The 18753-nt window shown below is 35.4% G+C and overlaps 1 protein-coding gene across 1 annotated transcript in view; it reads left to right on the plus strand.

Moving 5' to 3' along the window:
- The window catches only part of PIK3C2G (phosphatidylinositol-4-phosphate 3-kinase catalytic subunit type 2 gamma), a 364289-nt gene that overhangs the window by 28120 nt on the left and 317416 nt on the right, over positions 1–18753 (plus strand). The window contains exons 5-7 of the mRNA XM_019039448.4: positions 3835–3937; positions 10862–10932; positions 14848–14911. Coding sequence (XP_018894993.2) covers positions 3835–3937; positions 10862–10932; positions 14848–14911 — 238 coding nt within the window. The remainder of the gene's footprint in view (positions 1–3834; positions 3938–10861; positions 10933–14847; positions 14912–18753) is intronic.

Consider the following 18753-nt stretch of genomic DNA (forward strand, 5'->3'; position numbering starts at 1 on the left):
TCAAGTTGTTCTTTCACTCTAAGAATTTGCTCCACATTTAAGAAAGTACAATAGGCAATTAAAGATAATTACTTATAGATTTGTTTTATATCAGAAAGATGACACAAAATTGTTATCAACTGACCCTTCATCCAATAGCAAAGACTTGATGCTAATATCAGAACTTTGGCTAGTGAGAGGCTATGTAGTTACGTTTAGTGTAAAAATAAACTATTTTTAAGATATCTATCTTCTTTATAATTCCCAACTTTAACTTTTTTAATCAACTAATCTACTACTTTTTATATTTCATCAAGTAAGTGATAAAAGAATCTGGAGCTAATATTTGAAGTGATCTCTACTTGAGCAGTTGTAAGGTTCTAAGAGAGAACTGAATTGAAGTCATATAAAGCTCTAAATTTTATTTCAGAGTATCTGTCACATAGTAATTAAATTGAGATTGCAATAGAAAAGCTTTAAGATATGTTTCCTTTTCTTTAAAAAAGGTGACCACCAGAAAGTAAAAATATGTTTATGAACGTCAAGCCTCTAAAGATAAATAGAGAAAGAAGAGACTCAAAAATGGCTCAAATAAACCCAACAAATGAAAGGAAATAATTCTAAAAGAAACAATATAGTTAATATAAACCGAAAATAATATAGCAGAAGGCATTACTATAACTTGGATAGCTGAGACTTCTCTGATTAAAAGTCAAAGACTCAAAAATGAATTAAAAGGAATTTATAGGCTAGAGACATGACTAAAATAAGATTGTCTCATTCATAACAGAAATATGTGTGTTACCTATTTATTTCAGCCCTCAAAGAAAGTATAATAAGCTCTTCGTAATTGTTTTTCCAGAAAAAGGGAAATGGAAGAATTTTTCTTATCTCTTTTATTTTGTAGAGTTGAGTAAAATTTGGATGTATCCCATGAGAATATATTCCTATAATGTAATTTGAAAAAAATCATAGAGGAAAAAGACTCTTTCAACATCTGTTATTACCCCAAATCTGATCATTATGGTGCCAGATTCCACCATATACACACACATACAGACACACACACACACACACACACACACGAGGACATACACAATGAAGCAAAGGTAAGGAAAGAACTAAGACCTAGTTTTTGAAAGCAGTAAAATTGGCAGATGTAGCAAATAAAAATATAGAATATCCAGTTTTATTTCAAAGTCATAAATATTTTTAGTATATGTTTCCTGTAGTATTTTATATGTAGTTATATGAAAGGTGTATATATATATATATATATATATATATATATATATATACACTCATATACACACACACCTAAACAGTATTAAGGTATTATATCTATGTATCTATCTATATCTATATATCTCTATCTATATAGAGAGACACACACATATATACACCTATATGGTATAAAGGGGTGTGTGTGTGTGTGTGTGTGCATGAAAATACACAAAGAAACAGGTGAAAATAAATTTTAATACTACAGTATATGTGTACATACATGTATACACACACCTTTAGTGTAAATATGTATCAAATACTACATGAAATATATACTAAAAATATTCACTCATTGTTTCTCTGTAATTTATAGATACTAGATGTATTAGTCAGGGTTCTCTAGAGAGACAGAACTAATAGGACAGATGTGTATATATAAAGGGGAGTTTATTAAGGAGTATTGACTTACACTGTCACAAGGTGAGATCTCACAATAGGCCATCTGCAAGCTAAAGAGCAAGAAAGCCAGTCCGAGTCCCAAAAACCTCAAAAGTAGGGAAGCCGACAATGCAGCCTTCAGTCTGTGGATGAAAGTCCAAGAGTCCCGAAGCTGAAGAACTTGGAATCTGATGTTTGAGAGCAGGAAGCATCCAGCATGGGAGAAAGATGTAGGCTGCGAGGCTAAGCCAGTCTAGTCTTTCCATGTTTCTCTGCCTGCTTTTATCCTAGCCATGCTGGCAGCTGTTTAGATTGTGCCCATCCAGATTAAGGATGAGTCTGCCTTGCCCAATCCACAGACTCAAATGTTAATCTCATTTGGCAACACACTCACAAACACACCCAGTAACAATGCTTTGCATCCTTCGATCCAATCAAGTTGACACTCAATATTAACCAACACACTAGACATCAAGTATATTATCTGGCAATTCTAGGAAGAAGTATACACACAGGTGGATAAAATAAAGAAAGTCAGTTTAAGTAAGCACGCAGTAGCCATGCATGAGGCTGAAGTCATTGCACTGGTGTCCAGAGTGCAGTATCAAGACTTCGACATACAGAGAAAAGGCATCTTTGAAAGCAAGATGGGTCACTATTCTTAAGTCACCTCCCATAGCAGGAATGGGAAAACAGAGCTGTTAGCATGGAAAAAAGGGTTGAGTAGAGGGAGATGAAAGGACAGGAACTTGATTACATGTGATAGATTGTGAGGCTGGCCCTTGAAGCAGACCTTTGGGAAGGAGGAAGGAGAAATCAGTAGTTCCAAGAACAAGTGAAGAAAAGCAGTGGCCATGCCTTTTGTCTAGATTGGCTGTGAAAACAACGCAGGGGACAGTGTAAGAGCCCTGTGGATACCCCAGGGACAAGAATCTAGGTTAGACTAACAGTTGGGATAGCAATAGGCATTGAACATATGTCATGAACACACTAACATTCACCATTTTGGCTAGGAGATAGGTACTAAGTTTTTTAAGTATTAAAAACAACGTTAAAATAGAAACATTTAAAAATAATTTACTATATAGTATAGTAAATTCTATATAATTATTCTACATAATTCTATACATTTTTGTTAATTCATTTTACAGATTAATGGTCTATTTGTCTGGCATTGTTGGCAACAAGCTATGCCAACTATTTACTGAATTTCCCACATAAGTAAGATTATCATCTTAAGGATTACAAGTATCTAATATACATTTTTCCTCCTGAAATCCTTCATGTTTAAGGTCCTTTAAACAATGTGCATTAACATAACTCATCCTTTTCTCAACGACTAAAAGTCACCAGAGATACCAAAATTTAAAGCTGTAAAGGGACTTATATAGTAGAAGCCCTTCATTTCACAGAAGAATCAAATTGTATTTATAAGAAAAATGTTGCAAAATAGTAATTCATTGTGCTCTTCAGTTAATTTGTGCTTGATAAATATTTATAGGCAAAAAAAGAAAGAGAAAGGAAGGAAGACAAAGAAATATAATAATGCCAGTAGAAATTTCTGAAATAGGCATAATTTTTTTGTTTATTCTGCTTGCTAACCCTTTGATGTAGACATTACTATTCCAACTCTAAAAGAGAAAATATTGGGTTTCAGATACTTTTAGTTTAATTGGCCTTCCTAAGGTCATCGAGCTAGTAAATCTGTCTCTAAAGCTCGTGACGTTTTCACCACATCACAATGCTTTCTTGAGACAAGGTCTCCACACAGACATAATGGCATCAGTTAGACCACCTAGAAGCATGCTGTCATCAGCTTTGAACTCTGAGATGGCTGGGTAAAACTAACTTAGAATATGCAAAGTCTTATTTGTTAAAATTTATTGTGATAATTCTAAAGGTGTCTAATCATTTAATCATTTTCTAACTTATTAATGCACCTAAAAATAATTTCATGTTTCATCATTTATATCTATATATCTATATTTCCTGTCATATTATTCATTTATACACAAAAATATATAATGCATATATATTCACACACACACACACACAGACACACACACGCACACACACGCACACACTCAGCTTTTACCAAACTAAGTTCCAAAAATAAAATGAAGTCAGAGAGGAAAACATGTATTTGGGAATATTATGGGAGGATATGATTGTGTTCATTTATTCCTCCTTCAGCGACCACTGTTTGGGGAGCCACAGAATGTTTCAAAAAGATAAATCTGTTATTCAGCTCCACCTGCAGAAAAGTAGGGAAGCTCCAGGAAAGCTATCTCGAAAGGTAAGACTTTCTTAGCATTGGTTTCAATTAGCAAACTGACAGTTTTAAGGACAATATTTCTAATTTTTGAACTATTGCCAACTTGGAATTATACAGCTTAATTAATACATGTTTGTTTAAATATATTCATTGAAACATGATGAAATATCTTATCTAAATATAAATAACTGTTAATGATTTGAACTGATGCAATAACGTGAACACATTACTGCAATCTTAGTGTTATGGACTGAATGTTTGTGTCCCCCCAAAATTCATAAGTTGAGGCCCTGGGTGATAGTATTAGGAAGTGAGGTCTTTGGGAGGTATTTAGGTTTAGATGAAGTCATAAAAGCAGAGCCCTTATGATGAGGTGGTAAGTGCCCTTATAAAAAGGGTTTAGAGCGTTCTCTCTGTCTTCCTCTTTCTCCCTCCCTCTCCCTCTCTTTCTGTCACTCTCTCTTTCTCTTTCCTCTCACTAGGTTAGGACACAGCAAGAAGGAAGCTGCCTGCACACAGGAAAAGGGCTCTGACCCTGATTATAAACTTTGCAGCCTATAGAACAAAGAGAAATAAATGTATGTTGTTTAAGCCACCCGGTCTCTGGTATTTTGTTATAGCAGCCCAGGCTGACTAATACACTGAGTATAACAAATCTGTTGGTTTCTTTCAAAAATCATCTGTGAGACACTTATTAAGGTTATTATATTTATACTTTTCACCTATCTTCTTAGAAGTAAATGAAATAGAAAATGTAAAGGGGAATCACTGAAGGCAGAAAAATAACTTGTTTTCTGTGAAGACCGTTTATGTCAACACAGCTTAAATTAGGACAGATAAACTTTCATAATATATATAATAAAGCTACCTAGAAAAGGATGACTGTGCTTTGACGATACAGTTTCATGCTGTTAGATGCGAATTTTATTCCCTGTGTCATGTTGTGAGTTACTTCCAATTCAAACTGCACAGTATGCAGTGAACTTTGATATTATGGCAGTTTTTATCTGTAGAATCTTCAAATTACTTCCTTTAAGCAAAAATCCTCTCACCCTGTCATTTATATTAAGTAACAGATTTCCAGTGGATGATTTCTTTTTTTTCTAGTATGAAGTGTTTCATCATAAGAAAATTTCAGGTAGTACATTAGGTTGCAACATATCAGTGTGGAACATAACATAATGAGGCCAAAAGACAGTTGTTTAGAAATATCTTTTGGATCTTGTGCTCAACTTAGCTGCTGTTGACAGCTCCAAGGCTATACATCTGAAATCTCCAGGAAAAAAATGTTATAAAGTGCAACTGACCCTGTCAATATTAAACTTAAGATTCTTCAAATTGCCCTCAATGTTGAGGAAAAAAAGCTGAAATCATCATATTTCATTGGAGCATGGGGGAAGAAGATAAAATGTATGATTCTAATTTGGATGCTGCTAAAATAATAACTTATTGGTAGTAATTAACAAATCACTAACATTTCAGACTCATGTAAATTAAGGTCTGTTTAAAAACTCTTGTAACTCTATTATTCTGATACAGGGCATACATACATGTCTGAGACTTTAACATTTCTATCACATTTAATCTTTTCAATAATTCTATAAGGTAAACACTATTAAAAATAAGGAAACTGAATCACAGGGAGGTATCAAGACTTTCCCAAGATTAAAATCATGAAACTGATGAGCAGAGAAGTACAGATTTGAGCACAGTCAGTGAGTCTTCAGAGCCCATGCATTCCTACCAACTTATATGGGAAATATACTCAGAATTTGCAGTATATTCTCAAAGGTTTTGGATGTGTGTTTCAAGGTAATTGGTCAAAAATTCTAGCTTCATGCATCCACGTGTGTGAGTGTGTGTGTGTGTGTGTGTGTGTGTGTAATTTGTTTTCCACAGCAATATCCATGTAGCTCAAAGTCTGGGGCATGATAGGTGATTAATAACTAACCATATTATATATGGTTATATATTATATTATGATGGTATATATTAGGTGCCAAGTGATGTTCTTAGTGCTTTAAATGAATTAATTGACAGTAGCCCAAGAGCAAAGAAGTAATAAATACAACTATTTTTCTATCTTATAAAAATAAAAGAACTGAAAAGTTAAGAGATTATTTAAATCATCCAAAGTTGCACAACTAGTAAATAAGGGTGATGAGATCAGAGCAAAACTATGTGGCTACAGATCACACTATATGGTAATGTCAGCAAGCGCAGTTACATAGTGTAGCTGACTCCGTCAATATTAAACTTAAGATTCTTCAAATTACCCTCAATGTTGAGAAAAAAAGGTGAGATAATCATATTGCTGTCATCACCGTTGTTGTCATGTCCAGGGACAAGCATATTGTTATCTCTGGGTGTATAATGCGTAGTTCTCATCAGAAATGCCTGTTTTTTAATATGCCATTTGAATCACAGTGGGAATTAAGTTACATAGTTCTTTTTGATGCTTCATGGTTCAACTTACAAGCTTATCCATCCTACAGTAAATATCACCAATTCTTGGATAATTCAGCAACTCATAGGCAAAGAGTATAAATGCCTTTTCTCATCCACAACTTTTGCTAATATTGATGCTGTTGTTTAAAATGGATAATACTTGAACCCGAGAGGCGGCGGTTGCAGTGAGCCGAGATCGCGCCACTGCACTCCAGCCTGGGTGACAGAGCGAGACTCTGTCTCAAAATAATAATAATAATAATAAAATAATGGATAATACACCTGATGGCAAATGTATTTGTATATTTGTATATCCTCCATTTATGCAATAAGTATTTGCTATGTAACTGCTGTGTATTAGGCCCTATACTAATGCGTAGAGTAGTGAGCAATATCAATAAGATCTCAGCCCTCAGGGGTTCAGGGGATGAAACTGACGCTGATTTCTAATTAAAAAGCAGGGGTAACTTCCATGCAGAATATGAAAAAGGCATTCCGTATCTCCATCTCTCTAAGTCTTGATTCTTTTTTTTTTTTTTTTGAGACGGAGTCTCGCTCTGTTGCCCAGGCTGGAGTGCAGTGGCGTGATCTTGGCTCACTGCAACCTCCGCCTCCCGGGTTCAAGTGATTCTCCTGCCTCAGCCTCCTGAGTAGCTGGGATTGCAGGCACGTGCCACCATGCCTGGCTAATTTTTGTATTTTTAGTAGAGACGAGTTTCACCATGTTGGTTAGGCTGGTCTCAAACTCCTGACCTCGTGATCCACCTGCCTCAGCCCCACAAAGTGCTGGGATTACAGGCATGAGCCACCGTGCCTGGTCCAAGTCTTGATAGTTTCAGGATTTTTTTTTTCGCATTACATTTCAAAGGGGAAGATATTACATTTTATTAAAACTTCAAGGATTTACTTCCAGGAACTGGGATAAGTACTTTATACAGTATATACAATCTAGTAACAATTGATTAATTTAACAAATACAACTTGTTACATGCCATTCATAGTACTTGCCTTTTCTAAAATGTAGAGTTCACATCCTAGTTGAGAGACAGACAATAAACAAATATATATAATGAAGTCCTATGGAGATATGTACTCTGAAAGAAAATATAGCCAGCTCTAAAAGTTGAGAGAACCACCTAATGCAGATGGGTAAGAGGGGCTAGTGATAGTGCTTGTTTTTCTGTCTAAATCCTGGAGCACATAGGCCTAGCTCTGATCGTTAGAAATGAGGAATATTAAATTTCTTCCTTTGGCCTTCTATAAAAAAGCAAAAATTCTGGTTTCATATTGCTCTATTTCAAATGTTCACTTTTAGGCAAATTGTTAAATTCTCCGTTTAATTTCTTCATCAAAAAATGTGAATAATAACAGTTCTTACTTAATGTGGTTATTATAAGAACTCAACTGAGAAATATAAATGAAGAGCTTAAGTCAGTGCCTGCACTTAGTATGACAGGTATACCTAAGTATTAGCTATTGACGTCATAAAATTGGATGTTTCACTGTGTGCTATTTTGGTCCTTTACAATTAAAAATTCTAAAACATTATTAACATTAATTTGCATTAAAACATTTAGAAATTTACTCACTGTGTTGGAAATATTGAGAGAGATGGACATTTGTGTGTTATGTCAAAACAGTATACACACTGCAGTATCATGACTTTTGTTGATATATCAACAATTTTAATATATCACAATTTTTCTTGTAAGCTTTCATACTCATAGAGCAGGATAAATTTTAGTCTTAATTGAAATTTCTATATGTAACAAGAAAGTAAAAATAAACTGGTTTGGTTTTGAGGTAAGCTTTATAAAATTTTCTTTCTAAGATGTATATGATTTATTGATTAACTTAATATAACTGAAACAGTTTATCAACTTGTGTCTCATCTTCATTATCTGAATTGCCCTATTTTAAATAAGTAACCCTTGATTTGTATATTTAATTTTATATATACATCATAAGAAGATAGCAAATGTTCTCTCAGTTTTATTTTTTATAGTGGTGTCAAAATTCTCTGTGATTTTCAGGATTTCAGCTGTAAGTAAAACATTTATGAACAACTATAATCTTTCTAATAAAACTGTAGAATTGTCTTGATAGTATTCTTTTCTCACGTAATACTAGGAATATGACTATCATCATTATATTAAATTTATTGATACCATTGCCTCGCAGTAGATACTTTAGAGCTTTCTAATTGTGCAAAGCTCAATTCATCTTAGATAATATTTTTATTTTAAACTTGATAATATTATACTGAAATAGTATAATTTAATCCCCATTTCAAGAGAACAAGAAAGTTGTTCTAAAAAAAAAAAAAAAAAAAAAGCAGGCCAGGAGCAGTGGCTTAGGCCTCTAATCCCAGCACTTTGGGAGGCCGAGGTGGGCAGATCACCTGAGGTCAGAAGTTTGAGACCAGCCTGGCCAACATAGTGAAACCCCATCTATACAAAAATAGCCAAACCTGGTGTTGCGTACCTATAATCCCAGCTACTCAGGATGCTGAGGCACAAGAATCGCTTGAACCCAGGAGGTGGATGGAGGTTGTAGTGAGCCGAGATCACACCATGGCACTCCAGCCTGAGCGACAGAGCAAGACTCTGTCTCAAAAAATAAATAAATAAATAATAAAAAGCAGGTTGATGATCTTTAGAAACCATCCAAGGTTTCAAAATTTTAAAGCTGCTACCTTGATTAGCTATGAATAACTTAATATTTTTAAATTTGTTTCCCTTTTTGTCTATCTCAAATTTGATCAAAAGTATTGCCAACGTTGTAGAATCATAAAATCAAGATTTTCTTATAGCTCAGGGGAACATTCACGAACATTTACGGCAATAGATTTTTGTATGAGAAAAAAAAAATTTAACTTTTTCCTTTTTCCTTAAGGCCAAGGTATGGCCTCAGCTTTAAGGAAAAGTTAAGTGCATACTATCTTTCATGGACAATTACAGGAATTTTCATCCAGCTTTTGTTTTTTTCAAGATCTGTTAATAATTGTGACAAAAAAAATGTTTCCAATACATGTATCTTACAAAGTTATTTTTCCTCCAGCCTATGAAGGTATTTAAATTAAAAAATTTTTCTAGCAAAAGGTACTATGACTAATACCGAAAATATTTCTGGAAACCAAATAAATTGGTTTTTAAATGAATATGATTATGCTTCATAGAAAGATGTAACTAAGTATATTCTTTATATTCTTGCTTTGGTTTTAACTTCTGAAAGAAGACAAGTGCCAAATATTACAGTTCAAATCTTACTTTTTTATTTTTACTATTTTTCACTTTCCTATTTTCCCTCTTCTTTTACTGTACTTTTCATGACTACAGTTTAGCTTTCTCTGTCGCAGAAAAAAATTGTCTTGTCACCATCACACTTTTTATTTTAGCTGTCCCAGTGACTCTATATGTAAATTTCTAGAAAGTAAGACTCACATCTTCGTTTCTCAGTCATTCTACATAGTGTTTCTTTTGCACAGCATGTAGTCAAAATATTGTTTTATAACAGTGACCTTATTCTTTCCACCTAACTTAGCTTCCTTCTTCCTCTTCACAAAACAAACCAATATAAAAATTAATTTACCTTTGACATTGGGCCATATAAAGGTTTTCCTTCTGATGTTTTCTGTCCGAATTTCTAATAGTCAGTTTTAAAAATAGATTGTGTGTGTATTGACACACAAGATTACATACACCCTAGGCATTAAGGGACCCACTCAGATCTCAACCTTAATGCCACCGTGTGGTGAAATAGTGAAATTATGTTGAGACATACTGCATTCTCTGCATACTTGCAAAGGGTTTTCATGAATGCCCTGTTGCAGGAGAGCTGGTCAAGACGTTAAAGTATGCGTGTGTGTGTGCGTGTGTGTGTGAGCACACACATATGGGCCATAGGCATGATATTTTAAGATAAGTAGTTCATGCTTATGTAGGAAGAAAACAAAATGCCAACTCCTAACATTTATACCTACCAGCAATTGTCATTAATTAGCATAATTTAGTGCTCATGAAATGGAAAACTCTCTTACACTGACATTTTGGCGGCAAGATGTGGTGAAGCTGAAAAATGAAGGAGTTGATTATGTGTCTGCCCGCCCATCTGGCAAAATGTCAGGCTTTACACTGCCATGGCACTCATGGCCTAAATGTGAAAACAAAATGTGCATGTATGTGGGAGAACTGGTGGCAAAAAATCTGCCTTCATACTTAGTAGAAGGATTTAATGTTTGACCTTGCTGATGCCACGATGTTTTTCAACTGTCTTTCAGGTTTATTCTCAACCAAAGCCAAGCTTTCTGTTTTACTTTTGAAAAGGCTTATATAGTTAAGGAGAGCCTTGTAAGGTCTTTCAGACAGAATATAAAAGCGATGAATGAGGGTTATCAAAATAGGTGAATAAAATGACAGCAGGAAGTTACGGACCTATTTTTATCTGGTACTCATTCCTATTCACTCTATAAATATTAATATATTCTGCTGTCTACAGCATGAAGAGGACCACAGTCAGTTTTATCTGAACCAACTTCTAGAATTTATGCATATTTGGAAAGTATCCAGGTAAGACATTTTATATTTGTTCCAAGACTACTTTCTGATTGAGTTCTCAAATGTCAAATCTCAGTATTTTTCAGTTGACTGTAAAAACTGTCCATTCACTGGGACTGTGGAAGCTATTGTACTTTTAATAGGCAAATTCTGTTAATAATTATCCATTCTTCAAAGTTATTCAGACATATTTGAAGAGCTGCTAACACTTTCCAGAACATTCTAACATTCATTTAAAAAAATCTCTGCTGCTGGTTATTACATTTTCAAGGACTTGTTTTCCCGATTCATTTTGTGAATTTGGGTTTGCATATGTCACTTAAGCTCTTTGTAAAACAATTTTAATACTTCGAAGGTAACCATCTCCTACTTGTTTCTGAAACTCCCTGAAAATAAATGGTATATCATAAATACAGGAGTGTAAATTCAAATTGGAAAACTTGATTGACAAGAAATGAACATATCCTACTTCATTCTTGTATCTAAATGTATGCATGTATTATTTGGAAGAATAGACTTATTGGGTAGCTAAACTGGGAGTTTGGGTATATCTGCAGTTAAGGTTGTTGTGAGCTGAACCAGTAGAAAATGTAGTGTGGGAGGTACAGGTCATAAATCTCTAAAGTAAAGGCTGATATAACATATCAGCTAAATTTACGATAGCAAAGACATGGGATCAACCCATATGCCCATCAGTGATTGACTGGATAAAGAAATGGCACATATACACCATGCAGTCATATAAAGGAATGAGATCATGTCTCTTGCGGGACAGAGATGGAGCTAGAAGCCATTATCCTCAACAAACTAACACAGAAACAGAAAACAAAATACCACACATTCTCACTTATAAGTGGGAGCTGAACAATGAGAACACATGGACACAGGGAGGGGAACAACACACACTGGGGCCCATCAGAGTTGGGGAGGGAGAGCATCAGGATAAATAGCTAATGCATGCAGGGCTCAATACCTAGGTGATGGGTTGATAGGTGCAGCAAACCACCATTGCACACGTTTACCTATGTAACAAACCTGCACGTCCTGCACACGTTTCCCAGAACTTAAAATAAAATAAAATTGGCCAGGTGCGGTGGCTCACGCTTGTAATCCCAGCACTTTAGGAGGCCTAGGTGGGCGGATCACAAGGTCAGGAGTTCAAGACCAGCCTGGCCAACACAGTGAAACCCGTCTCTATTAAAAATACAAAAATTAGCCGGGCATGGTGACATGTGCCTGTAGTCTCAGCTACTTGGGAGGCTGAGGCAGGAGAATCACTTGAACCCAGGAGGTGGAGGTTGCAGTAAGCTGAGATCACACCACTGTACTCCAGCTTGGGTAACAGACTGAGACCTCATCTCAAAAAAAAAAATAATTAATTAATTTAAAAATAATAATAAAATAAAATTAAGTTTAAAAAATAAATAAAAATATGAGCTAAAATAGTGACTATGTTGGGTGATGATTTTGTGAAGTTACTATATATTTACATATATTATCTCATCTAATTCTTTCTAAAACTCTGTGATAGTATATATTATCCTGTTTCAAAACTAAAGAAACTGAAGTTCTGAGAGGCTAAATAATTCGCCTAAGGCCATTCTGGTCATCAGTGGCAGGACTAAAATCAGGTCTGCCTGAAATTTACAAAGGACATTTTCTTTCATTAACTATTGTGTTTTTCCATTGCGCTTCTCTGCCACCCTTCCCCCTAAAAATATCCATCTTCACTCCATAAAATCATAGAATGGCTAGGACTAGAAAGGATTTTAGACATAATCTAATACAAATTTTCGTTTTACAGGTAATTACATGATTCCACTATAGATTTCTGTTGTATAACATACAAACAAGGTCTGTAGTTTCCTTTCTCCAAAATAAATCTACCCAGGGGTGGGGGGAACAGAGAGAAAGGGAGAGAAACACACATACACCTCAAATACGGGAAGTTTTTCAAAAAGCAGGAAATCCTTGGGACACAAAGGACTTTGCTGGGTTGGTGGAGGGTTGTTGCACCTTTTAAGTCACTACTACCTGGGGCACAGACAGGCAAGCCAAGGCTGTGAGAAGAGAGTGAGAGAAGGAGGCTTTCATTCTGTTCTTGTCTTACCCCTGCCATTGCCTGCCCCCTAGCAGACATTTGATGGCCAGTGTGCAGTTGCAGGGGTCCAGAGGGTTAATTCAGGGCAAAGCAAAAGTTCTGCTGTAGCAAGGAGTAGAGGAAACATGTCTGGGACAGCCTAGCTTCAGACTTTACTCCTCCAGCCCTCCCTCCAATCCCAGGGCAGTGGATTAAGTCTGGGGTGATGCCATCTCCCAGTGCTATTTTGTCTGTGGTAAGGAAACTAAAAACAGAAGTTCAAACACTTGGCAACCATCACACAAATATTTAATCCCATAGCCATGACTAAAACCAAGTATCTAACTCTGAATCAGTGCTTATTCCACTTTCATTATGTTCTGACCCTTCACCCCTTATTTTTCTCAAAGGGTATCTAACACAGAGACGTTCTCAGCCTCATAAAGGCCACTGTAGAACTTTACTTTTGGGGATACAATGCTTCCCTGCCTGCCCTCCTCAGAACACCGTATTGGATCATCAAAAAAATCAAGCACTGGATGGCAAGGGCTTTGATTTCAGCCCTTCTCTTTTATGACTCAACTTCCTCTTAGAAGTTGAGCAAAATCACTCACCTTCACTACTTCCCAGTGTTTTTTTCTATAAAATAGATACAATATCCAAAAACAAAGTGCTGAAGTGGGTGCATTCTTGGTGGTACTAATAGTTTCACGTTTTATATAAAAACACTGCCATTGGCCGGGCGCGGTGGCTCACGCCTGTAATCCCAGCACTTTGGGAGGCCGAGGTGGGCGGATCACGAGGTCAGGAGATCGAGACCATCCTGGCTAACACGGTGAAACCCCGTCTCTACTAAAAATACAAAACATTAGCCGGGCGTGGTGGTGGGCGCCTGTAGTCCCAGCTACTCTGGAGGCTGAGGCAGGAGAATGACGTGAACCCCGGGGGGAGGAGCCTGCAGTGAGCGGAGATCGCGCCACTGCACTCCAGCCTGGGCGACAGAGACACTCCGTCTCAAAAAAAAAAAAAAAAAAAACCAAAAACACTGCCATTGCCCAAATCTTTAGTTATTATTTTCCTCCCCTTTCACTGACTTTTACGTATTCTATGCATTTTGTCTTTGAACTGACAGAGGGACTCCAACTAAAGTGATAATGTAGAAAAATGAGAATGCAGCTACTGTAAAAATATTGGTGTGTTTTTTAATGTTGCGTTTCTGAGTTGTGTGACTTATGATTCAATTTAAGTCAGGAGTTTTCAAGACAAATAAGAAGGTAAAGTCAATAATGTTTGGGAAAATAATTTTTGAACAGCGAAGCTCAGAAGAATTTCTGCTCAAATTGCATGTCTTCTCCCTAAGCATAGATAAAGCTGGAGCAGTAAGAGAACCTTAGGAAAGAAAAATGCAGAGGTTTGGTGTCAGAGACAACCCCATCTATTATAAATATAAGCCATTAATTCCAAATGCAATTCTCTACAAGATATGCCATACTTAATATTTCTTGATGTTAATATATGCCATTATCTGCTTATGAATCCCTTGCAACTTACGGTTTGAATTAAGAGTAGTTTTATATAATGATCAGCCTTTGAGAGGTTTGGTTAATTTATCATGAATTCTTTGGAGTTCTAAGACTTTCAAATATGTTTGTAGTCTATCAAGTTATACAAACTTTATAAGGCACCCTTCTGAGATGTTTTTAAAATTATGTCAACAATAATCCTTTTTATACCACGCCTACGATAGTATCATGGGCAAAACAGAATTTGTGATAAATGTTTGTGCTAAGGGTAATATAAGTTTTCCCACCCAATTTTAAACAAAGTTTCTATTTTTTATTTTCCAGACAATGTCTCTTAACACTCATCAGAAAATATGACTTCCACCTGAAATACCTATTGAAAACCCAGGTATTGACTTTTGTTACTTTATCCATCAATTCAGTAAGCGTTTTTAAAGCATCTACTATTTTTCTAAAACTTTGCAAATTTTGAAGACGACAAAAATGAATAAAACAGAGGATCTACACTTGAAAGGCTTTCATTTCAACCTGGAAAAATAGACAACTAGAAAGGCATATGCAGTAAAGTGCTACAGCTGCTGAGGAAAGACTGTATGTACACAAGATGCGTAAGAAAGAATGGTCAGTTTTATCCATTTGAGCTGAATGTTGACAAATGTTCACTGTATGTGTCTCCCAGCCAGAGACGGGCATTGTGAAGGAAGGTGGGGAGTAGAGATAACTTTCGGCAAAGAACAACATGAACAGAGGCACTTTGGGAGGCCGAGGCGTGCAGATCACGAGGTCAAGAGATCGAGACCATCCTGGCCAACATGGTGAAACCCCGTCTCTACCAAAAATACAAAAATTAGCCGGGCGTGGTAGTGGGTGCCTGTAATCCCAGCTACTTGGGAGGCTGAGGCAGGAGAATCGCTTGAACCCGGGAGGTGGAGGTTGCAGTGAGCCGAGATCGGGCCACTGTACTCCAGCCTGGTGACAGAGCAAGACTCAGTCTCAAAAATAAAGAAAAATAGAGAGAGAGAAAAGAGTCAGGAACCAGACTGCTGTGATTAGGAAACTATGACATTTGAAATGGCTGCAGTTAGTGTTCAAAGTTAGAGGCTGGAAAAAAAATCAGATGAAAGAAGCAGACAGAGGCCAAATTATGTAGGATCTTATGGACCTTTTATGGCCCATTTTATGATGTTCTACTTTGTCAGCTGATGACATGGAGCCATTAGGCAGAGTAGTAGAATGACTGATGGATGATTAGAAGGACATTTCATTAGCCCAAAGAGATGATGAGGGCATGGACAAACACTCTACTATAGGGATGATATGAGGGGACAGATTCATAAGAAGTGAAAATGTGCAATTTACATGATTTGGTGAAATTCTATGTGCCTAGAATAACTCAAAATTCTGGACTGCTGACTGACTCTGTGGAGACATCAATTCACTATAATAGTGAAGAGAGAAGGTAGCATGGCAGAGGGAATGATGGGTTCATTATAAGGCCACTGAAATTTGGTCACCTATTGGGCACTGAAGTTGTGATCTCCATTAGGCAGATTATTTCTTACAGCTTCTTCTTCCAGGGAAGGTTTAGCCTTCCACAGATAACACATCATATTATTACAGAATATTGTGAGTCAGGGAACATTTTTTAAACAAGTGACTTCTTTCTTTCTGTTAAATAATTGATTCCTGATATAAATAAAAGGGTACATAACTCAGATAATAACTATTTGTAATATCAATAAACACTAAATATATCTGAAAATAATAAATTCTACTTATTGATGTAGATACTGAAATCATATGTGACTTCCACATAAATATGTAAAGACATGGAGACTACAAATACAAGACTTACGTTTCTCCCTAAAGTGTAATCCTCTCACCCTAATTCTATTTTTTCTGCTCCAGCCTGGTCTGAGTCTGGAAGTTTAAAATGTGGAATATGAAAAGAATCCACAATTAGCTTGTTTTAAGTCTCATAAAAGTGTTTCGGTTAGTACCTCTAATCAGCCTTGTGAGAGTCATTCTTTCTCATGTAGAATGTGAAACTTACCAGGTTACCAGGATCTATTAAGACTTAATTCCTAGAGTATTTTTGTCTCTTTACTATGTGTAGAAATACTTTTGAGGTTATGGTAACCTACTTATGAATGAATTTTAGTTATCTAAATGTCTCAGCACTGCTCACATATCATAGACATCTTTTTTCACACACAAATTATTAATAATTTATAACAGTTCTTAATTTCCAAATTCAGAAGTTTGATCTTATTACTTATGTATGAAGCCTCCTATATTTCTAGTTTGAAAGAAATGATTGACTATTGTAAATTTTTCTAATATGACTTAAAAGTTGGCAAAATACCAAAGAAATACTGTCTTTCCATTATCACTGGCAAACAGCAATCATCACTCGCAGCTAAATTATTTTATAAATAGGTCACAGTGTATGTGATTTTCCAGATGAACTCAATCCAAAACAATGAGTTCTTTAAATGAGATTTTTGCCTATGAAACATCAATATCTTAGAAATGAGGACAGACTATGATATTATCAGTTCACAATTTTGTGCTTTCTATTCATTTGACAAGTACATTAAGTAGCATTTCCTGATGTCCAAAACAGTGTCAATTGGAAAAATAATGTTTTTTCATATTTCCCAAACTTGGATTATTACACATGATTTGAAAAAATAACAAGCATGCAGCTGAATAAGTCAGACATGAATATTATTGAATAATATGAATATTTTAAAGTACCAAATATTTTCTTTCTTGACAATTATTATTTCAACATATTTTAGATGATAACCATTTTAGGCCAGGCATTCTGGCTATTATGTCAAATGGCTAGTTTTGTATGTAATTTACAAAGAGCTTTTTCACTGGACATTTTTTCCTCTCTTCTATTCCATTAAAACCCTGAACTATAGAGAATATTTTTGAATTCATTCTGTATTCTTAATTTCATAGAAATTGAATAATATGAATTCAATAGGAATTTCAGAAATATTAAGAATGGAAAAAAGAGAATCCTCCCCCCCCCCCCAAGGTATTACTGAATGCTTACTTCATGCAAATTATGAAACTGTTTACTCACTGAAACCAAGAGAAATGGGAGTTCAAACCATACTCTGAAGTTGTCGATGATCTAGTTGGAGAGACAGCATATCCATATAAATAATATACACAATGGTGTCTATACAGAGCAAAGCAGTATACAACTAAATCGTAGCCTTGGAGAAAGAATCAACTTCTGATTTAAAATCACTTCTTCCTAGTAGTCTCTAATATATTGTCTCCAAAATTCTTTATTAAAATTCCAGTCAGGATCATGGTAGGAAATCCCTACCATGAATGACAAATTTACACTAGAATCTAGTAATTGTTGAATTTATTGTAAATTAGATGAACCAGGGTTGAGGAAAAATCAATTCATGCCTCAAAATGTGGTTTAGCTTCATGAAACATCGATCTGGTCAGAAAATAACTAAGAACCCCTAAGTCCTTCTACCATCTAGCCCATGACTCAGAGGCTATACCAAGTAGATAACCAGGAGAATATGACATCTCTAGTGTTCAGGTTTAAGTAATTCAGTGAGGAGGGCAAAATAATCTTATTTAACACTTGCTCAAGACCAAAATCTAACTGTATTCATCTAGAGAGAGAAAGAAAATTCCATATATGAGTAGAAAGAAAGAGGACACATAGGGATTTTATATTTAGCTTCTTTTAAACTGAAGCTCTCTTGGTTACAAGCAAATCTATTGTTAGATTTTCAGAAGTTCCAATTTCAAACATAACTTAAGCCTAATGGTAGTCTAAGACAAAATTTAGGAGCAGAGATTCCAAAGTCAGATAAATGTATAAGTCAACTCTCCACCACTGTGGAAGTTCTGTATTCGACCTTCCTCAGATTTATATGATTCATCACTAGAGTGAGGATAATAAATATAATATAATGATGTTTTAAATAATTAATGAAACAATAGATATAATGGGCTTAGTATAATATAGTAATGGAAGATAAAACATTTTTAAGAAAAGGTAAGTACCCGTGTTACTTTATTGCTATTACTGCTACTGTTTCTATCACTATTATTCAAGTTGAGGATTGTGTAGGATCCAGAAGAAAATTTTCACAAAATTGATTTGCATTCAGAATAGAACATAAGAAAAAGTGGGAAATGAGCAAAAAAAGTGTAAGAAAATTGGATAAAATTAAGAGG

Source organism: Gorilla gorilla, chromosome 10 (genome assembly GCF_029281585.2).
Source record: "Gorilla gorilla gorilla isolate KB3781 chromosome 10, NHGRI_mGorGor1-v2.1_pri, whole genome shotgun sequence".
Lineage (NCBI taxonomy): Eukaryota > Metazoa > Chordata > Mammalia > Primates > Hominidae > Gorilla > Gorilla gorilla.